The sequence below is a fragment of the Sorex fumeus genome, unplaced genomic scaffold, assembly GCF_029834395.1.
Source record: "Sorex fumeus unplaced genomic scaffold, SorFum_2.1 ptg000122l, whole genome shotgun sequence".
In the NCBI taxonomy this organism is placed as follows: domain Eukaryota; kingdom Metazoa; phylum Chordata; class Mammalia; order Eulipotyphla; family Soricidae; genus Sorex; species Sorex fumeus.
In genome coordinates this window covers 36,027,915-36,051,184 of record NW_026606179.1, presented here as the reverse complement: position 1 = coordinate 36,051,184, position 23,270 = coordinate 36,027,915, and the positions used below count along the sequence as shown (strand labels likewise).

The following is a 23,270-nucleotide window of genomic DNA, read 5'->3' as shown; positions in this document are numbered from 1 at the left end:
AGAAACCCACAGGGAACACTCTAAATTCTATGTAATTAGCAAGTACTCAAGTACTGCTTTATTGACCACTGCTCCTCACTTCCTAACACAGAGCAAGCAACAGACAGGATCTGACTAGAACAATAGTACGGCAAGTAGGGCGTTTGCCCTGCATGTGGCAGGCCCTGGTTCCATCCCCAGCACCCCATATGGTCCCCAGAGCACCACCAGGAGTAATCCCTGAAGTCAGAGTCAGAAGTGAGGCCTGAGCACCATTGGGTCCCCCCCCCCCCAAAAAAGGAAGGTAAAGGTAAAAGGTAAAGGCCCTCCCCTTGATCGTCGATTTGCTCGAGCGGGCCCAGTAACGTCTCCATTGGAGACTTTGTTGTTACTGTGTTTGGCATATCGAATACGTCACAGGGAGCTTGCCAGGCTCTGCCGTGCAGGCGAGATACTCTCAGTAGCTTGCTGGGCTCTCCGAGAGGGGCGGAGGAATCGAACTCGGGTCAGCCGCTGGTAAGGCGAACGCCCTACCGCTGTGCTATCACTCCAGTAAAAAAGGAAAACAAAAACAAAAAACAAATTGAATCTGAACAGATCCTCTGACCAAATCAAGCTCAAGAAAGAGGGATTTTTAAGGGCAAAGGCGGGCTAAGGGGCAGAGAACTGGAGTCGTGTTGTGTTTAAGAAAGCTGTGTCCTTGTGGGCCAGTATATGGTAAGATATTATGGTTTTCTGGTGGTTTTGTTTTTTTCTATTTTTGGTTTTTGGTTTTGGGGCCACACCTGCTGGTGATCAGAGGTTACTCCTGGCTCTACAATCAGGAATTACTCCCAGTGATGCTTGGGGAATCATATGGGATACCAGGGATCAAACCCAGGTTGAAAAGGAGCAAGGCAAATGCCCTACCTATTGTACTATTGCTCCAGCCCCACATTATGTTTTTAAAACACTGTATTTCAGCTCTTCTTTTTTCAAAACCTCAAGCAAGGTCATCTACCTACAGAAAACCCAGCTCTCTCAGCTTCATGACTGCAGAGAAGGGACTGAGTTATCCTAAAATGGACTAATGACATATCTCTCTGAAAACTCTCCCCACCAGAGCATCCTAAGAATGCTACTGTCTGAAACTGTGATGTATGAAGGAGCATGAGCAGCCCCTGCACATGCACAGTAAAATTCCTCTCCCCCACAGAAGAGAAAACAAACATCTTCCTTAACTGACCAGGGAGGGAGTGCTTGAGAGTTTTCTCCCTGCCAACTTACTTTGTCAGGAGTAATAAATCTTTGCTCCCAACAACTTCGTGTGTCTGGTCAATGCACTTCAAGCCTCAAAACCCTTTGCATTTAGTAACACAGGTAGGGACCAAAGGGTCCAACACTGCAGGCCATTTTAAGTCCTATCTTCATGCTAACAAAGCCAGGGAAGAAACAGGTGATGGGAAGAGAGGAAGGAAAAAGACATGAATCAATTTGCAATTTGAAAAGACCACACTCCACTGTTAGAAGGAGAGGGCTGTGGTGGGGGGGGGGGGAGGGGAGAGTAGAAAAAGGGGGAGGAAAAGGATGTAGAGTGACTAAACGAATAAGCAGAATATTGCAAGTGGTCATTAAAGTGATCATAGTAGCTTGGTGCTGGGGAATCAAGAAAAATTGACAGATTACCATTATAGTTAACAAATCAGTAAGATTTGATCTGGGGAATGAGAGAAAGGAAAAACAATTCTTCTGAGCCTCAATTCTTCATCTGTAACACAGGACTGTTGATACTCCATCAGTATAATAACTATCTTGCCATCTGCTGTGATAAGAATATGAAATAAATATATTACAAACTTAACAGAGCTTGGCACCTAATAAAGGCTTTTTTAAGGAAAAAAAATAAATACTGTTTAAAGAATAAATCACTAATACTATTATCGCCATCCCATGGAAAGTGAACTACACCACAGACAGAACCCCAAGGGTAGAAAATTAGAATTACAGGTGAAGATTCCCGTTGTCTGCGCTGAAGACACAGAACCCTCTAGTTAGTCACTTAGGAAACAGTTTGGAAACAGGGCCAGGCCCTGCGTCCTGAGCTGCTGAAATTCACATCCCCAGTGTTGCGGCTGGCTGACAAGGCCCTGTCAATCCTGGGTTTAGAGCAGAACGTCCACTAGTCATCAAACCAGGCGCTTCCTGTGCACTGCCCCCGTATGCCAAAACAGGAAAGATCCCAGACTCCAGAGAGCCCGACATACCTTAGCTTCGCGCTCTAGCTCCTCGGCCGTCGGGGTCCGCTTCATGCTGCCGCTACAGCCGCCCTCTCCACTGCGAACCGCGTCGCTCCCTCGCCCGGGACCCCGCCTCCTGCTTGTAGTTCTCTAAGAGCCCCGCTGCCGTCGGGGTCAGTTCTTTCCCGGAGCCTCGAAAACTACAATTCCCAGAATGCAAAGCGGCGCCCCCAGCGCGCGCCGCGGGGTTTGGAGTACAAGAATTTCCCAGGCTCCCAGCTGGGGAAGGGTAGTCCTCGGAGCCTGCGATTTGGCGGGCTGGGTCCCGACGCGAACTACATTTCCCAGCAGGCAGCGGAGCCTGCCATGTTTTTCCCGTGCTCCTCTCGGCCTGTCTCCCGGCACAGGCTAGGCGCTATAGCAACGGTAGCTAGCTAGCGGCTGGGAGAGTGGCGGTGAGTAATCTTTGGGGACACAGGGGGCTGGAGGCGGACGACCCTCTCCCTACAGCCCGGGCTGATGTCTTGATGTTCGCTCTGCGGCCTGGAGAAGGCCCTGGAGTTCTGCTCGCGTGAAAAGCAGCCGGCACGAGACCCCCCTCCGCATCATCAGGCCTCAATGACACCCTGCCCGGTCTTTGATCCGCACCCCAGGATCGGCTTGAAATTTTTAGATCCCAGCCCTAAACCTTAATTGACAAAAAAGAGTGGATGCTGTTTACCAGCCTGGCCAAGTCCTTCTTCAAATCCCAAAAAAAAAAAAAAAAAAAAAAGGGCACAAAAACACAATTTGCTCATTAGCTCTGGGTAAGGAGTTGGTCTTAGATCCTAAGCTGCAGGGGTGGCCTATTGTTTGCCCTTTTTATTATTATTTTTGGGGGTGGGGTCGGGCTGCATCCGGCTTTGTGGGGGGCTTACTCCTGGCTATGTGTTCAAGCATCACTCCTGCATGTGCATCCCTGAGATCGAACCAAAGTAAAAACCCTGTACTGTCTCTTCAAGACCCCTTCTTGCTTTTGTTTATTTGTATATTAGGGGGACTATAACTCAAAGTGCTTTGGGATAATTTCTGGCCATGCTCAAAGACCTTATTTGGTGCCAGGGATTGAACCCTTATCAGCCATATGCATGGCAAACGCTTCCTACTGGACTGTCTCTCTGCTCCTTCCCCCACTTTTGCTTTTTTCATAAGTATCTGTTTATGGTCTGGTTATCCCAGAACCTATATTTGATTCATTGATTCCCTAAAGGCAAGGACTGTAACCAATTTTAGGTTCAATACCAGGCACTAATTTTTCAGCTTGTCGATGACCAGACCCCTGACCCACTGTGAACAGGACTGGGATGTCTTATTCTTGACTAGTGAAGGCAAATTAGGAATGAACTGGTGAGAACATACAGTAATTTCAGATAGCAGCAGTTACTATACACAGAATGGACTGATGAAATTGAAACGATGAATAGCTTTATCACCACATGGTCAGGGAAGGCCTCTCAGGAGAAGAACTGGATCCCAAAAGAATAAGCAATCCAGTAGTGCTAAGACCTTGAGCAAAATGAGGGGAAAATGGATTTTCCTAACTAAAGTAAAGGAGACTTCTATGAGCGGAGCTTAGCAAGCATGAGGTGGTGTTTGAGAAACAGAACACCACTGTTCCAGGTTTCTCAGCCCCCACACTATTAGTATCTTGGAATCGGATAACTTTTTCTTGTGGTTCTTCTGCATGAAAGGATGTTTAGTATCATCTCTGGTCTCTAGATGCCAGGAACAACCCTCTCTTCCCAATTTCAATAATCACAAATCTGACTAAATGGCCATTTTTTTAATTTGCATGGCCTTCAGCGAGTGATCTAAGTTGTATCTGGTTCCTTTGTAAACCTCCAAAGGAAGTGTGAGATACTTGATTCACATAAGTGGCACACTTAGAGGAGTGTCTGGCTCATCTGAAGAAGCAGCCAATGTATCATCATCATCATTATAAGAGTTATCATTACTCCATCCTTGGAAAAGTTTTCACAATTGCTGGGACAGTGGCCTGTGTTTAAATTTTTTGACAATTTGCGTTCTAAAATTGACATTTTCTGTATCAGTTTCCAAAAGAAATAGGTATCTTTATAACTCTGGGGTGCTGTATCATAGCACAGTGCATTGGTTCTCAGCCTTTCATAAGTTACAATAAAAGTGACAATATGTACATAAGTATATTGTGCATAACACAAAATTTTTACTTCATTGACTCTGAAGCCCCATGGAATAGGATCAGCTTTATAGAGACTGATAACCTCCACCGTGGCACTTCGGCACTGTTTTGGTTGTTGTTGTTGTTTTTGTTTTGGGGGGGTGGGGCGCCATACCTGGTGATGTTAAGGGGTTACTCCTGGCTATGCACTTAGGAATTACTCCTGGTGGTGCACAGAGGACCAAATGGGATCCCAGGATTCGAACTCCAGGTCTGCCACAATCGAGATAAATGTCCTACTAGTTATACTATTGCTCATATCCCAACCTTGACTCTTCTTAATTGACAGTTCGCATTTGGATTTATGGGGTAGATTGAAATGAAAATACTAAAAAAACAAAAATTCTCTGCTAGATATTTCATGGGACACACATTCACATATAAAATTAAATATAATAGTTGTATCTCTGTGGAGAAGAGAAACTGTAAGAAATGCTAGCGTTAGCTAGACATTCTATGTTAAGTTTGGAAACTTTGGAGTATACTACTCATAGCAACAAAGATAACACACACAGAGACACACACAAATATGTACCCCCCAAAAGATCCAATATGTGAATTTATGAAACCTCCTTCACAAAACTTGAAACAACCATTTCTTTATGTATCAAGTCGAAAATACTTATGCACTAGTAGCATATCAGGCAGTTTTGTGCTAAATACAATCATTTGTCTGTACAATAACTCCAATTATTTCTCTTATTTTTTTGCCAGGGATTGAACCTAGGACCTCACTTGAACTCCATTCCTTGAACATCCTTAGCTCTCTTCTTCATATTAACTAGACTATTAATACCAACTAGACTATTTAAGTCTAGTTCCTAACTTGTATTTCTTACCCCCTCGACCCCCCAAGAAACCTGCTTTATTTGGGTAGCACTGTAGCACTCTCCTCCCATTATTCATCGACTTGCTCAAGCAGGCACCAGTAACATCTCCACTGTGAGACTTGTTACTGTTTTGGGCATATCAAATACATCATGGATAGCTTGCCAGGCTTTGCCGTGTGGGAGAGATACTCTTGGTAGCTTTCCGGGCTCTTTGAGAGGGGCGGAGGAATCAAACCCGGGTTGGTAGCGTACAAGGCAAACGCCTTACCCACTATGCTATCGCTTCAGCCCAGCAAAGAGGTTAAAAAAAAAGCAATTTAAATTTTCACTGTAGTTAAAAGTATATGCAAAATAATTCTCATAATAAAGGCATTCAGTTTCTAATTCTGAGTAAAACAGTGATGGACCATATCATGGGCTTCCAGACCCAACGCATCATTTTTTAGGGGTATGTGCTTTTAGGGGTATGTGCTTTATTTGGATATCCGAATGAATAGGAGGTGTCAGAATGAGTCAGAGGAAAGGAGGCTTTGCTTAAGTTTGGGGAGTTCATTTTTATTTCAGAGGAGAGAAGGAAGAATGATAATCTTACCTCATTTCCTCAGCAAACTATAGGAAATATACTGTTGAAAAGAACACTGTCTCTCTGATTGAACACAGCATTACTTTTGGAAGAGCAGCTTTCATCTTCTTGAAGCAGCACATGTGGGCAATAAGATGTCCATTAAAGTTCTAGTGCCATATTCACTTTATTTGGTTCATTCCATTGCATAGTTAGTGTTATGACTCGGAGAATTTTTATTTGAATTTTCTTTCTCCCACAGATAGGCCATGTCTGGCCCGACGGATGAGACGGCTGGAGACCTGCCTGTGAAAGATATAGGCCTAAACCTCTTTGGAATGGGCGGGTTACAAGGTATGGCCAGCTGTTATTTATTACAGTGATGAACTTTGATCAGCGACTTCTTTCCTTTTAATTTAGAGTATTTCTGATATTCGTACAAACCAAGCCATTTAAGTAACTATATAGCTCTTGATTGGACTAAACGAGATGGAGCATTTTAGAGCAGCATATGGTATTTTTACTGCATGCATCAATTATCAACAGCTCATAGAAAATGTAAAATTCCCCTCTGTTCTGATAAAGAATTGTTATAAATCATCTTTTAAAATTCCATCCATCAGTAGAAACTACGCAAAGAGTTTCAAGCCTCCAAACCGAATTGCCTGGTTTAAATCACATTCACCATGAAAATGCTTCTTTGTGTTTAAATTTTATATGGGAGGAAATTCCATATTTAAAAAAAATTTCTTTCCTTTCAACTAGGGTATCTCAAAATGGCTTGTTTATCCAAGTGATGTTGACTTGGTTTTATCAAATTAATATACATTAGAAGTTTTCCTTATCCTTTTATCACCTAGTGATTGCTGCTTTTTTTTAAAAAAAAAAAAGGACACTTTTTTAGTTGATGAAGAAGAGCACTGCTTACAGAACAATTTAAAGTGTAGAATTTTGGTTTTGTCTGTATATGCCTGTACTTTCATCACTGAAAAGATTCTGATATAAAATGCATACAAAATAGATCTCAATAAGGTGTGTCATACACCTGTTAATCATAATAGTACAAGTGGTGAACTTGCACTATCACAGAAAGGTGACCAATGTATTGGCTTTTATTTTTAAAAGTGAAATGTACATTTAAGCTTGGCTTAGGCATATATAAAATCTGAAGTCCAGTTTTTGCCCTCAGTAACTTTTATCTTTGTACATTTGCTCTTTGTTTTATTTAGAACGTTGTTAAAAATTGACCTGTTTTCAAAGTGAGATGGGATATGTCAAATTTAAATATCTGGGGCCAGAGATCAAGTTCAGTGTGTAAGACCTTAGGCTTAATACTTGACACCATCATGGGTGTGTGTGTGTGTGTGTGTGTGTGTGTGTGTGCGCGCGCGCGCTCACATGTGTGCTCACAGGGGGTGGCAGTGGGGGTGAGGAAGCCTATAAGTATTTGGTATAGAATTTTAGTTATTAGACTTATAATTTATATTAGACTTATAACTCTTGGCTTTTTTTTTTTTTTTGCTTTTTGGGTCACACCTGGTGATGCACAGGGGTTACTCCTTGCTTTGCACTCAGGAATTACTCCTGGCGATGCTCCGGGGACCATATAGGATGCTGGGAATCAAACCCAGGTTGGCCTCATGCAAGGCAAACGCCCTACCTGCTGCGCTATCGCTCCAGCCCTTTATTTTAAAAAAATTATTATTTTTTTAATTTTATTTTAAAAAATTTTGTTTATATATTTAAAAAAATCTCACACTGATTGTTTTGGTTTTCACTGTTCAGAATATAAATTAAAAACATTTGATTGACCCAGAATTTCATCTTACATTCTGTTTTTTCTAGGAGTGAGGTTCATCTGACAGGTCTTCAGAAACTATATAGTACTGGGGATTGAGCCTGGGGCTGGCTCAAAAAGCTAAGGAGTGCATTCTTTTCTTTCAACAACCCTGGAGCCCATCCCTTGATACCGCATGGTCTCCAGAGCACCACCAGCTGTACCCTCACAAAAACAAAGACATGAATTAGGATCATTTCTTTAAAAACATTGTTAATAGGGGTCAGAGAGATAGCTCAGAGGTCGAGTACATGCTAAAACCCTGGAGTTGATCCCTGACATCACACGGTTCCCTGAGCACCACAGGAAGTGACCCCCCCCATACAGAACCTGGAGTAGTCCCCAAGGATTGCCAGGTATGGCCCAAACAATAGCCAAGAGTTCTCTACTCACTTCCAAAGAGGGATAGGAATAGTTCTGTAAGTTTACTAAAACATTTTTTTTAAAGCAACCTTTATTGGAGGTTCCAAGGTGATGTGTGTGTATGTGTGTGTGTGTGTGTGTGTGTGTGTGTGTGTGTTGTGTGTGTGATGTGTGTGGCTGGGGAGGTGGGTGGGATCTGAAATGAGCACTTCAAATTTTATTAACAGTTTTTATTTTTAGAGATGATGCTAAATAATCTCACTACTAATTCCCTTGGCATTTTTGCAGAAACGTCAGCATGGACAGCCAAGTCTCGTCAAGCAGTATCACGGATTAGTCGTGAAGAGTTGGAGGACAAGTTTTTACGTTTGCATGATGAAAATACACTACTTAAACAGCATGCCCGCAAGCAAGAGGATAAAATTAAAAGGTTATGATAAAAAGCTTTTAACTTTTTTTTTCCTGACTGTTTGCTTGGCGAATGTGCTTTTTTTTTTTTTAATATCTAAACTTAATAGAAAGCCCTACCTTGTGAATCATCTTGGAATAAGGCAGGTTGTAAATAATTGCAATGTTTAGAAATGGAAAACCTTACTAGAATAATAAAGCACAAGGATTATGAGTGTTGTCAGGTCATTTGAAAGCAGAGAGCTACTAAGAATGCCTTATGTACTTCATGTCTACAAATAACTTTTAGATTAAGGTCTAGGGATGAAGCTAAGTGGTACACTATATTCTTTCCTTGTGTGAGGCCTTGGTTGCAATCTGAGCATATAAACAAACATATTTGGCTTAATATCTATAAGAAAAATAGCTTAAACATCTCTTTTTGTTTATTTGGGGGGTGGGGGACTTACTTGATGGTACTTTGGGGCTTTTCCTGGCTCTATGCTTAGCATTGACCCCTGGTGCTGCTAAGGGTACCATATGTGGTGCTGGGGATTCGTCCCAGGTTCAGTCTTATGCAAAGCAAGTTCCTTACCTTCTGTACTGTCTCCAGCCCCAAGTATCTTTTTTTTTTTTAAATGTCCTGGTTTTAAAATGAAAGCCTTTAGAAGTAATTAGCATTCTACATTTTTAGAATTTCTGTTCCTTTAGGATTTGGGGCTTACTGGGATTTAATGAAAATTTGTGATTTAATGACAACATTTCAAGCTGCAATATATTTAACTTGATTAATCTAGAATCTGTTAAAAGAGACTGGACTAATTCTTTTTTTTTTTTAATTTTTATCAGTGAAACACCATGAGGTACAGTTGTAGGTTTACAAATTTTTGTGCTTGGGTTTCGATTATACAATGATCAAGTAGCCATCCCTCCACCAGTGCCCATTTTCCACCACCATGGATCCCAGTATCCCTCCCACACCCATCCCCCCATCCCACCCTGCCTCTGTGGCAGGGCATTCCCTTTTGTTCTCTCTCTCCTTTTGGGTGTTGTGGTCTGCAAAAGAGGCATTGAGTGGCAATCATGTTCAGTCCATAAGAGAGTGGACTAATTCTTATGAAACACTTTTATGTGCAAAAAGATTCTTGAGAGCTAATACTCTTAATTCTTGTTCAGAAACTATGTAACTAATCAGAATGTGTGTAGTTGGGGAAAGAAGTACATTAACATTAGTAAGTATGGACAAGTTTGTATTTATATTCTTGTTCTGTGGACCATGAAAAGACTGAGAAAACCTTGAAAGAAGATAGGAAGTTTTTTTCCTGTTTAGAACTAATCCTACAGGTTCATCTCAATTGAAACTCTATTCAGTTTAGTGTTAATAGAGTTCAGAATTAGAGTTAGTTCTATTTCTACTCTCTGGACTTAGTTTTCTGTTTTGTTTTGTTTTGTTTTAATTTCCTTTTGTTTGAGAGCCACTCCTAGCAGTGTTCAGGGCTTACTCCTGGCCATGCACACAGGGATCACTCTTGGAAATCACTCAGGAAACCATATGGGGTGTTAGGGATCAAACTTGGGTCAGCCGCTTCAAGGCAAGCACCATAAACACTGCACTATCACGCCAGCCCCTAGGTTTCCTTTTAATGAGCATCTTAGGCAGAACAGTGTATGGAGCACTTTTACTTTTAGCTGAGTTTTGAGTCATGATCATGGCCTTTGCAAAACCTGTCATTCAATTTCCTGATTCCTTTTCTGACCAGAAGTATATTCACATCAACCTATCAAAACGAGACATGCAATCTACAACAACTAAATTGGTGTGTGTGTGTGTGTGTTTATTTTTCACAAGCCTATTGGTTGATAAAAGAACTAAATTCAGTCTTGACCTTATTAAATTTGTTCTGACCAAAAAAAAAAAAATTAGGACTGTTACTTGTATTCATATACTGTTGCTTTCTACCACAATTCTGGTGTGTGTTCAGTTCACTTAACCTAGGATTTTATTTTACTTAGATCCTAGTGTTGGGATCCCATGACCACTATGACCTAAAATCTCAATCCCTTCTCAGTTTCACACTAACACTATCTAGCTACATTTACAGATTGAATTGTTGCAATTTGTTCTTAAGCTAGGGAGACAGCCCAGGTGGTAGAGCACATGCCCAGCTATGCAAGTCTCAGAATTCAGTTACCAGCACTGTATTCCCACCACCCCAGCACCATTATGTATGGCCCATATACTTTTATTCTGAAGAGGTTATGAGTATTCTCTTCAGTATAAATACAGATTTGGGGGGGCTGGAGCAATACAATACCTAGGGCATTTGCCTTGCATTTATCCAACCTGGTTTCAATCCCCAGAATTCCGTATGGTCCCCTGAGCACCACCTTGAGTAACTTCTGAGTGTAGAGCCAGGAGTAACACCTGAGCAACTCTGGGTGTCACCCCCCCACAAAAAAATAAATGAATACAGATATTTTGAAAGACACTTTTGAAAGTAAGTAGCCAGGTGGGAGAGATCATATAAGGGCTAAGGTGCTCGCCTTGCACATAGCCAAATCCAGTTTGATCCCCAGCACTATGTATGGTAACTTGAGCGGTGCTCAGCGATAATAATTTTTTAAGTAAAGGTAGTAGTCAGACTTTACCAGCTCTCTTGATTGTTTACTGCTACTATAAATAATTAAGTCAAACAACTGACAATAGTAATTACTATTAATAAATAAAGGCTTAAAGTTTATTTGAATATCACTGAATGAATTTAAAGTCACTCTTATAGCTATGTTTTTCTTGTCTTAAAAATTGGATTTTTTTTCTCTAAATATTGACTACCTATTTTCATTAAATCTCTTTGTGATGGGGCGGGGGGGATGGGTGGGGAGGGGTCCACACCTAGCAGTGCTCAGGGATCACACCAGGCCTTGCTGAAGGGACCATATGGGATGCCAGAGATCAAACCTGGGAACCCCGGTCAGCCTCAAGCAAAGCAGGCACCTTACCTACTGTACTGTCTCTCTGGCTCCATTAAATGTCTTTCTTTTGAATGTAACCTGTATGAAAGTTCTCTGTAACAGAAGATTTAGCTATTTAGGTTGCCATCTTTTAGATGGCTGTATTTCTGTGGATAAGCAACTAGTTGGGCAGAGGTCCCTAACTTATTAAAGGGCAATGGAGAGTACATAAAGGTAGAGTAAGTCACTTCAAGGGGCTCTGATACCTGGCCAATTGTCCCAATGATACATCATTCTCTGGATTAGGTGGAAAAGGAAATAATCCACTGATTATTTTACGAGGGTTTTTGTGGTACTATTGGATCTTGGGTTTTACTATTCTCTATCCCTTATAAAGCAAGTTTAATGGATGTGCCTCAAGGGAAAGAGAAAACAATCTTAACTGATTATGTTATGCATCGCTCTCCCCAATGACACGTGCTGGAGACCAAGTAGCCAGAAGCAGGTCAAGAGAATTGTATTACTACCACTTTTACAGAGAACTCTGCTTAGGGCAAAAGAAGGCGGTTCTGTGACGTCCCAAAGCTGTTAAGGATTCCTTTTTTTTTTTTTAATTTCACTTTTGTTCTCTTAAGTAAAAGCTTCTGTCTATAATCATACTAAAATAAAGCAAACCCCGCTTAAAGAAAAATGAAGTGTGTTTTTATTTTCAATCTCCTGTCTGGGTCTTTATAAAAATAGATTCTCTATAAACTAGAATCAGCTATTGAAGATGTGCGACCAATTTTGTAAAGTCTTGAACTTGTGTCTCTCATCAAAGCCACCTTTTCTTTCTTGTCCTGCCAAAATTTTTCCATTCACTGTCAGGCATGTTTTCCGTACGTGTATATTACATCACCCCAATGTACCCTTTTGTCTTTTGTTCTGTCCAACTAATTTTTATCAAAACTTAGAAGAGTCAAAGGTATAAAACTCCTGAGATAGCAAAAGTACAATTTATGTCCAAATTTACAGGGAATGTTAAACTAAGTTTTTTTTCATTCAATTATTTTCCACCATTAAGCATGCAACTTTTAATATGGCTCACTTTGGTAACTTTTGCGGCTTTCATTGGACTTTTAAATGATATATGTTTGCAACTCATTTTTATATATTTGTAGTATGTCTTAATCCTAGAGAAATTGAACACATTATATCAACTAAATACAGTGGAGTCTTAACACAGTTTTCAAAACTTTCAGCTTACCGTGTATTGCAGATATAACCCATCACATCCACAATCTGTAGCTACATTTAAGTGCATACAGCATTCCTACATAAGGTCATGCGTTAAAAATTGCATTTGAAGAACATATGGAGTAAATATGTGTCCTCTCTTTACTAACCTTAAATGATAAGCCTTAGGAAACTGTTATTTGTCAGTGCTATAAAGCAGATTGTTGCCCAGTGGTTTCAATTATCATCAAAGGATTCTTCACAGGCAGTAATAGTTACATCAAAACCTGAAATTTATTATTCAGGTTCTGCACTGAAGTCTTCACAGTGATTATGTTCCTTTCAACAGAATGCATTTTATGCTGACTTCTCACATTCCTTTTCATCTTTTTATTATTTCCCTAGAATGGCCACCAAGTTAATACGGCTAGTTAATGACAAGAAAAGATATGAACGGACTGGTGGCGGCCCCAAGCGGCTGGGACGAGACGTGGAAATGGAAGAAATGATTGAACGACTGCAAGACAAAGTTCATGAGCTTGAAAGACAAAATGAAGTCCTCAAAAACAGACTGATTTCAGCCAAACAGCAACTTCAAATCCAGGGTCACAGACAAACTCCCTATAATTACGTGCAATCCCGTATTAACACCGGACGTAGAAAAGCAAGTGAAAATTCAGGCTTCCAGGAATACCCCAGGAAAGGTAAAGAAAACTTAAATTCAGTCTTTAATTGGTTACTTCACATGCACCCAGTTTTATTTCTGTATAACTCGTGTTTATAAATGACTTTAGAAAGAGGAAAGAATAACAGTTTTTGGCTTTTAGATAAAAATCCCGTTAATATTAGCATGAAGATTATATTTAAGAATTACTACATTATATTTCAATTTGTTGGCAAAACATTGAAATTAGTTGTTTGTTTTAACTGATAAAGGAGACAAGACCAGAAATTAAGTAAGCTTAAATTGAGTTGATGTCTATGTTACAGATGTAAATCGCGTTGATTAGGCATAACAGGGATACCAGCTAGTTGGCTTATATATAATAATCCTTCTTATCCTTTTGAATGAGCACACTTAAGTTCTTTGTCCAAAGGCCACTTATAAAATCTTTGTCCAAAGGCCACTTTATAAAATTTACAAAATTTGAAATTACTTCTCATTGTGTAGAGGCATCATACAATGAAATGTACACGTAAGTAGAGGTTTAAAAATGTTGGATTCTTCGTCAAAGAGATAGTATAGGGGTTAAGATGTTTGCCTTGCATGCAGCCAACCCTGATTTGGTCCCTAGCACCACCAAGCACCATCATCCTGAGCATCAACAAGTGTGACCCACCCACCTGCAGCATCCCCCCAGTTTAAGCAAAAAAAAAAAAAAAGTTGGCTTCTTCTTCAACCACTTTCTTGCTAAAGACTTCAGACAAGCCTTTTAATGATCCTCTACCTGAATTTTCTTTTACACGGAAAACAAACAGATTTAAGCAGTGACCATAAAGGTCTCTTTTATCTCCAGAAATGACCATTTTAAATCAACTAAAATCTATCTAATCCAGGGGCTGGAGCAATAGCACAGCAGGTGGGCTTTTGCCTTGCATACGGCTGGCCCAGGTTCGATTCCCAGCAACTCATATGGTCCCCTGAGCACCGCCAGGAGTGATTCCTGAGTGCAGAGCCAGGAGTGGCCAGGGTGTGACCCAAAGCAAAAAAAAGAAATCTATCCAATCCAACTTACCCATCAATTGAGTTTCATGGGTAAAACAGTGTAGAAATAATCCAAATATTTCTAACAAAATTCCAATTTCTCTCCACTCACATGCAGTCTTTTTTTTACATATATAATGAGACAAAAGTCAATAAATATTTTTAAGCAACTTACACTCTTTTTCAGCTACCAGGGTAAAGAAATTAAATTTTAGCTCTAATGACCTTCGTTTTGATTATACTTCATGTAAAGTCCAAGTATTTTTTAGGAGCATTAAAAAAAATTGTGTAAGAATTTTATTTCATTGAGAAAGAAATCGAACACCATGTGAATAGAAAAGACAAAAAAAAAAGTATTCTGTGTATTTTTTTCCTCGAACCAAATGGTTAATACTATCTAGTCCCGAGACTGAGTCCTTTGAAATCAGTAATGCCTTCACTCAGACTGGAGACAGCTGCAGGATGAAAGAGGTCTTGGCCACTCCTAGCTACGTGAGTTTGGCAACAGACTTTAAATATAACTAAAAGCTTGGTAATGAATTAAAAATTAGGAAATACATTCAATCCCCAGCACTGCCTGGTCCCTCCCCGTCACTCCTCTGGGAGCTCCCTCCACCCCCAGAACCAGAGTAGCCCTCACGTTGCCCTGGGTGTGGCCCTACCCCAGTCCTGTATCAAAAAATACATTTTTTTTTTACTTTTATTTGGAAGAATGCGCTGGACCTCCCAGAGCCTCCTTATCCTAATCTGAAAAATGGAGTGAAGACACCAGATGAGATAAAAGATCAGAAAATGGTTACTCCACACTAATAAATATTTAACCTTAAAAAAAATCATATCTCCTCTTTGAATCTTGGTTTTGTCATCTATGACCTTAACTGGAGGAAAAAAATAATATTTTTGCTGTCTACAAGGTCTTTTATGCTAAACAAAAACTGAACAAATTCAGAGTAAAAATGACATTGGGTGGGGAAGTTGACATGGTGATGGGATTGGTGCTGTATCCTTGAAACTCAAGGATGAATAACTGTGTAAAGTGTGGTGCCTTAATTGAAAGAGAAAGGAAGGGAGGGAGGGAGGGAGGGAGGGAGGGAGGGAAAGAAACTAGCAGGGAGGGAGGGAGGGAGGGAGGGAGGGAAAGAAACTAGCAGGGAAGGAGGGAGGGAGGGAGGGAGGGAGGAAGGAAGGAAGGAAGGAAGGAAGGAAGGAAGGAAGGAAGGAAGGAAGGAAGGAAGGAAGGAAGGAAGGAAGGGCAGACCCCCTCAAAATTGGCAACCGGCTGGTGATTGCTGCTTGCTTGATTACTAAGCTTTGCTTAGGATTTCTCCCCATGAGAAAAAGATCAGCGGAGGCTTTTCCCCCTGTCCTTGTACACTCATCAGATTTCAGACCTTTTTCTCACTACGATAGAGTCCAAGACACAGCTGCTGTCCAAAGCATTAAGTTGTGATGAATACTTTCCTTTCCACTATCATCCTGAGTGAGCTGGAAACACAATTATCAAGTTTGCTATGTTAGTAACCCAAATAGACTCTTCAAGGCATTCAAGGCTGGAACTCCGGCCAAGCCTGTCAAAAATATCTCAACCTGGGGTGACCGGAGGAATGGGAAGGGAGAAACCCCAGATCTCTGCCACAAATAGCCTTAGCCTCAAGCTACTGAAAAGTGTTACCACATTTTGTTTGTGCCTTGTCAGAATAGAATGAGAAGTACTAGTATAAGATATGATTACTGTAACATAGAAACATTTATTTCATTTATTTGTCTATTTTAATGTAGAGAAAAGCCACAACCACTGATACAGTTCTAGAGTTGAAATTGATTAGATAACAAAGCCCCACAATTGAAATCAATAAGTATAAAGAAAATAATCATTTTCTGTGACAAATGTTACAAGGTTAAATCCTTGTCTAAGAATTTAATAAGCTGTTTTGTTGCTAGTTGAGCCCTCTGTGTTACTGTTTTTTTGGGTGTTAAGTATAGTTTGCTTCTATGTTACTTTCTATGTAATTTGGTGTCCTCCTATTGGAATTTCAGTGTTAAGAAATCAGGAGGTGGGGGCTGGAGTGATAGCACAGCGGGTAGGGCATTTGCCTTGCATGTAGCCAACCCAGGTTTGATTCCCAGCATCCCATATGGTCCCGTAAGCACCTCCAGGAGTAATTCCTGAGTGCAGAGCCAGGAGTAACCCCTGTGCAAAGCCAGGTGCAACCCATAAAGCACTGTCACTGTCATTGTCACTGTTGTTCATCGATTTGTTTGAGCGGGTCCAGTAACGTCTCCATCGTGAGACTTATTGTTACTGTGTTTGACATATTGAATATGTAGCTTATAGCTTTGCCATGTGGGCGAGATACTCTTGGTAGCTTGCTGGGCTCACCAAGAGGGGCGAAAGAATCGAACTCGACCCAAAAAGAAAAAAGAAAAAGAAAATTAGGAGGTGTCAGGGACCAGAGCAATAGTATAGGAGATACAGCATTTACCTTATCTTTGACTGACTAGGGTTAGATTGTCAGCATTCCATATGGTCCCCTGAATACTACCAAGAGTGATTACCTGAGTACAGAGCCAGGAGTAACCCCTGAGCACCACATGTGTGGCCCAAAAACAAACGAACGATATATAAAACCACTGATTTTTTTTTTAAGTTACATTATGAGTATAAAATTTTTTTCTAGTTTGGAGGGGGTCACATCTATCTGTCAGTGCTCAAAGGCTCAGTGCTCAGGGGTGATAAGTAGAAGGCCATCTATCACTGCAAGCTGTAGGCCATGATTCCTGCAAGCGTAGTATGCATAAATGCCCTTGGAGCTATCTCCCTGCTCCCTAGAAGTTTTGTTGTTGTTTTTTTCTAATGTGAGTGATGTTCCATTTTCACCACGATTTATTTAAGAAGTAATTTTCTGGTGCCAGGGCTGTGACTCAAGTGGTGGCAGGCCCCCCTGGGTGCCATCCCCAGCTCCACATGTACTCCCACTGTCCCCCAAGCACTGCCAGAGCAGCCGTGGTATCCCTGAGCACTGTTAAGCCGAGTGCCAGAACTTCACAGGCCGTGAGCCCAAACCCGAAACCACCATTGGACTGGGCCGCCTCGTTGAATTTTTTAAAAAGAATGAGCATTACTGCCTATAGTATCTAATAGGCAAATTTTAACACTTCCAACGTCTTTGATATTTTTAGACCTTTTTCCTGTTTTTTTTACTCTGAATTACAATCAATATGAAAGTTTCGGAAATAGCCAAAGTAATAGTTCCATTATTCTAATGAAAATCCTAATTTATTCTTCTTACTTAAGGGGAGGCTTCCCAAGCAGTGCACAGGAGACCTGGAGGACCACTCCTGGGGTCACGTGGCTGACCCAGCCAGTGGGTCAGTATTAGGGTCAGTATTAGAGCCTGAGGTTGCAGCGCTGCCCCGGCCACTGGTACCGAACATTACCCAGACCATGCTCAGGGCATGGGGGACCACCCCCAACATACCCGGTGCTCCAGGTTTCACCTGGGCGTGCCCTACTGAACCACGTGATGCTGAGGTCAAACATGAGTCAGCCTGGTCAAGGCAGGGCCCTTAACCCCTCTACAATCGCTCCCACCCTTTCAATTCTTATCTTTTCAAAATAAAATTTTCTAAGGAGAGTGATTTTTTTTCCTGTAGCTTCACATCTGGAACTATTCATCATTTAAAAATCTAAATTAGGGCCAGAGAGTTAGTTCAGTGAGCACACTCTGCATAGTGAGACCCAGGTCGGATGCCCTACAATGTGCAGTTCCCCAAGCACTGCCAGTAGTAGCTAGCCCTTGAGCACTGCCAGTGCAGCCCCCCAAATCAAGAATAAACAAAAATCTGAATTACTTGCTGCTGGGAGATGGATCACAGGCTGGAGCACATGCTTTACGCATGGGGGCCCTGGGTCCGCTCTCCGGCACAGCATGGTCTCATATGAGCCAGAGTACTCCAGGGCATTACCCAAAGGAAATCTAAGCTATACTAATCTAATTATTGTATGCATGTGAAGTGACTCACAGAATTGGTCTGTAGTTTTATTAGTGAGACCACTGTAGCACTGTAGCACTGTCCTCCCATTGTTCATCGATTTGCTCGAGCGGGCCCAGTAACATCTCCATCGTGAGACTTGTTGTTACTGTGTTTGGCATATAGAATACATCACGGGTAGTTTACCAGGCTTTGCAGTACGGGCGAGGTACTCTCAGTAGCTTGCCAGGCTCTCCGAGAGGGGCGGAGGAATTGAACCTGAGCTAAGCAGGTCAGCCGCGTGCAAGGCAAACGCCCTACCCGCTGTGCTATCACTCCAGCCCATTAGTGAGACCAGGCTTGTAAAATCACATTTAAAGTTTTAAAGAAAAATTGTATTTGAAGTGTGGCAACAAAATATATAAAAAGAATCCTCTTTGGTGGCCAGAGAGACAGTGCAGGAGGTAAGATGCTTGCCTTGCACAGGTCCAACCCAGATTTGATCCCTGGCACCCCATCTGGACCCCTGAGCACTGACAAGTGTGAGCCCTGAGCTCAAAGCCTGGAGTAAGTCCTGAGTACTACTGGATTTGGCCCAGAAACAAACAAAAAACCCAATTCGATGATACCTTTTCAAGTTACTTTTATTTAATGGATTTTTTTTTCTGAAATCAAAGATACAATACAGCTAGTAGGATTCAACCCCTGGCAAACTCACATATCCCCTGAGCCCTGCCAGGAGTGATCCCTGAGCACAGAGCCAGGAGTAAGCCCTCAACACTGCCAGGTGTGACTCAACCCTCCTGACTACTTGAACCTTTCCCCCCCACCCTCTGATCCCCGCCCCCCCCAAAAAAAGAAAAGAAAACTTTAAAAAAAAAATTGGAAGTCTCTTTTTCCTATATGCTTTACTTTATATTGTAAAATCTAAACTGAAGACTTTGAATCTTTCAGAAATTCAAAGCTAAATCAAATTATCTCGAGGTAATTTGGTTTCCATTATAGAATTTTTCCAAGTTGTTGTAATGGAATTTGTGTAATCACACCAGAAGCATCTTTAGGCAAGAAAGCAAAAGGTTCAATTATTTAACGACAGACAGACAGCAGCTAGGCAGCCACCTGAAATTTCGGCCCAGACTACGAATTTGGAGCACTTCTTTTAGAGTCTTCTGGCAGTCATAGCAATGGTAACACGAGGAGAAGAAAGGCACAGGAATGGAGCACGTGTGTTTCTCCACAATACACTGAGGGACACTGAGGCAAGAGGGTCACAACACGGAATTTAGAGGGGAACCCTTGCTTCTGGGAATCTTTGTGGTTTGGGCCCCAAGGAGACATTTATCAATTTACTAATTGTTCCAGGCTGGAGCAATAGCACAGCGGGTAGGGTGTTTGCCTTGCATGCGGCCAACAAGGCCAACCCGTGTTTGATTCCTCCGCCTCTCTAAGAGAGTCCAGCAAGCTACCGAGAGTATCTCGCCTGCACGGCAAAGCCTGGCAAGCTACCTGTGACGTATTCGATATGCCAAACACAGTAACAAGTCTCACAACGTTACTGGGCCCCACTCGAGCAAATCGATGAACAACGGGAGGACAGTGACAGTGACAGTGACTAATTGTTCCGGTGGTCCTGCCCCCCTTCTCAGCTTAGACTACAGGGACATTTGGGTCTTTCTGTTCTACTCTGGTCAGCTTTATGATGTACGAACTGTTCATCTCTTCCCAGTTCCCAGAACCAGCTGCTCAGAGCTCCTGCCTCTGGCTGCCGCCCTGTTTACCTGTGCCTAAGCGACCTGCTTGATGTTTCTAACTTTACCAGCACTGCATCAGTGCAGCACGATGAGGCGTTTTTGAATTTAGAGGAAACCGGGAAAGCCGAGCAAAAACTGCAGTGTAACCATAGCTATCACATCCCACTGTTTCTTAATTCAAAGGACAGGGCACACACTGCAGTTTAACCCTTCTGCATCACAAACGGGACAGTACTTGCTGCTGTGTTTTGGTTTATGCTTACTTAAAAATATCTTTAGGGGCCGGAGAGATAGCACAGCGGGTAGGGTGTTTGCCTTGCACGTGGCCAACCCGGGTTCGATTCCTAGTATCCCATATGGTCCCCTGAGCACTTCCAGGAGTAGTTCCTGAAAAAGTTTGTTATATCACAGATATTCTCATGATAGCCAATCCAGGGTCCTTCTTTTCTAACTTTTATTTCTGTCAATCTCATTAATTTTTATTTAGGTAATAAAGTCCAAGGTGGAGACATAGCAGAAACTGTACACTCTGTGCCTACAAAATATAGCAGCAATTTACTTGAAGAAGCCAAAGGAGAAATAAGAAATTTGTATGTATTTTTTTCATAGTCATTTTCAAACTTTATTCATTGTCATTTTTTTAATTTTTCCCTTCAAATAAAATTGGTCAATCAATTTGTTCCACTAAAACAAAGCTTATTCTGTAGGCTAAGGTAAAGGTAAAGGTAAAGGCCCTCCCGTTGATCGTCGATTTGCTCGAGCGGGCCCAGTAACGTCTCCATTGGAGACTTTGTTGTTACTGTGTCTGGCATATCGAATACTCTCAGTAGCTTGCCGGGCTCTCCGAGAGGGGCGGAGGAATCGAACTCGGGTCGGCCATGTTGGCCGCTTGTAAGGCGAACGCCCTACCCGCTGTGCTATCGCTCCAGCCCCTGTAGGCTAAGAACAGACATTATTTACCAAGTAACATTTTCAGGAAAATGAACAGTTTAACCAACTTCGCAGGTTGAAGGATTTGTAGAATAACACCCTTTATTATCATCTCTCCCCGTTAAGAAATTATCACAAAGGCCAATTATTTAGAGAGGTATGTGATTTAGAGGGAACATTTTTATTCTCAGAAAAATGGCAAGTTTTTTTTTTTTTTTTAGATCCTGAACCCTTTTTGTGGTTAAAAAGATAGTTAAGCAGAGAGACAGCTTACGGAGCTATATTGCAATGTTTTGCATGCAGGAGGCCCAGGTTCAGTCCCCGGTACCACATGTGGTCCCCCTAGTAATGCCAGCCTGGAACAAATAATGAGCACCAATCGGTGTGCCAAAAAAGAAAAATAAAAATTGGGAGGACTGATTTAGAAGTTGATGCTCTCAAAGCATGTTAGATTTTGTCTTGATTCTGCTGGATCACATTCTTTATCATACTGCCATTTTATGAAGATTATTTTGGCTGGAGCGATAGCACAGCAGGTAGGGCATTTGTCTTGCATGCAGCCAACCTGGGTTCGATTCCTCTGTCCCTCTCGGAGAACCCAGCAAGCTACTGAGACTATCCCGCCCACAGGGCAGAGCCTGGCAAGCTCCCCATGGCGTATTCGATATGCCAAAAACAGTAACAGGTCTCACAATGGAGACATTACTGGTGCCCACTCGAGCAAACAACAAAGGACTGTGTTACAGTGCTACTTCGGCCACATTAAGCTTAGTGTGTTTTTTTTTTTTTTCGGTTAATCAAAGTATTATGGATGGCTTTAGTGTCTAGAGTCACACAGATGAAAATAAGATTCTGTCTTCACAACAGCCTTCACTTGGAACATCAAGAACCACAATTCAAAATGCAAGACAGAGTACTTTATGTACTATCACTGGAGTGATAGTACAGCACATAGGGCACTTGCCTTGCTCACAGCTGATCCAGGTTCAATCCTTGGCATTCCAGATGGTCCCCTAATCTCCACCAGGCATAATTCCTGAGTGCAGAGCTGAGAGTTACCACTGTGTACCACCGGGTGTGATCGCAAAACAAGTGTGACTTTATTTTCCTAAGAATACGTGATCTTCAGTTTTTCTTTTGCGTGCTTTAAATACCAGATACATTAATGATAAGTCCGCGAGAATAGAGCCAAAAGGCTAGACCTAATCAGCTGAAATTCCAGGGCTCACATCAGTTTTCTGAGACTCAGGATACAGGGATACTGCTAGCCATGGTAGAAGTGTAAATACATGCCAACGATGGTAAGGTTTGAATTTGCACATTTCCTGCCGTCTCTCTGAGGTGTTCATGTGGGTGAGATAGGCAGATGCTGCCTGTAAACAAAGGTATTATAAGTTATCTGCAGATGACCAGACTGTAGAATAAGTAGATGATCAATAAAATACCCACTTCAATGAATTAAGCCAACTACAGTCATTTGCATAAGCCAATAAAATGTCCACTTACGTGAATTTAACCAAACTGCAATCCTCTCCTTAGGATATTACCGTCAAAAAGCAACATCTTGAATACTTTCACGTATATGTCCAATAATGAGTCGCCTATATTTTTGCTATGTGTGGAAGCACATCAAGTTAATAGCATTTGCAAATTTTATGTTAAACTTTCTTTGCATGATTTTAAATAGTGAACATTTTCCCTGAAGCCACAAACTCATAGAAAGTTTATTTCAGAGAAAACGTTATCCAGTCACAGAGAGGCCAGATAGAAGAATTAGAGCACTTGGCTGAGATCCTGAAAACTCAGTTGAGGAGAAAAGAAAATGAAATTGAGTTATCTCTTCTTCAACTTCGAGAGCAGCAGGCTACAGATCAAAGGTATGTTAAAACAGAAATATCACTTTGATAAGGTCAAAATTAGTTTAAAATACTTTATCATGTGCCGCAGAAGGAAAAGTGTAGCCTATTTAAAAATCATGTTTTTACTTAACATTCTTCATATAAACCTACTCTAAGCTTACCAACTGCTATCAACAACTTTAGTCTAAGGACATTTTTCCTCCAACCTTTTCTGCCTCATCATATATGCTCCGTTTACCAGGATTGGAGGAGATTTGATACCACTTGATTGATCTTATTTATTCTGTTCACTTTTCTTTTCTTCAGCTAATTAACCTCAGCCAGATATCATCTCATCTCACTTATAAATGCTTCCCTCTATATCTCTAAGAAAGTTTTAGGGACTGGTGAGATAGTACAGGTGCTCAGCACATAACTTGTGTGCTGCCAACTCCAGTTTAATTCTGGGTACCACATGGTCCCCCATACACATC

General features: G+C 41.5%; 2 protein-coding genes across 2 annotated transcripts in view; one reads left to right on the top strand and one right to left on the bottom strand.

Annotated features, from left to right (window-relative positions):
* The window catches only part of FTO (FTO alpha-ketoglutarate dependent dioxygenase), a 414,772-nt gene extending 412,450 nt beyond the window's left edge, over window positions 1-2,322 (bottom strand). The window contains exon 1 of the mRNA XM_056136631.1: window positions 2,223-2,322. Within this exon, the coding sequence (XP_055992606.1) occupies window positions 2,223-2,267 (45 nt within the window). The 5' untranslated portion in view covers window positions 2,268-2,322. The remainder of the gene's footprint in view (window positions 1-2,222) is intronic.
* A 288-nt stretch (window positions 2,323-2,610) lies between these two features.
* The window catches only part of RPGRIP1L (RPGRIP1 like), a 113,625-nt gene continuing 92,965 nt past the window's right edge, over window positions 2,611-23,270 (top strand). Inside the window, exons 1-6 of the mRNA XM_056136323.1 lie at window positions 2,611-2,650; window positions 6,089-6,180; window positions 8,315-8,456; window positions 12,986-13,284; window positions 20,496-20,598; window positions 22,672-22,815. Coding sequence (XP_055992298.1) covers window positions 6,096-6,180; window positions 8,315-8,456; window positions 12,986-13,284; window positions 20,496-20,598; window positions 22,672-22,815 — 773 coding nt within the window. The 5' untranslated portion in view covers window positions 2,611-2,650; window positions 6,089-6,095. The remainder of the gene's footprint in view (window positions 2,651-6,088; window positions 6,181-8,314; window positions 8,457-12,985; window positions 13,285-20,495; window positions 20,599-22,671; window positions 22,816-23,270) is intronic.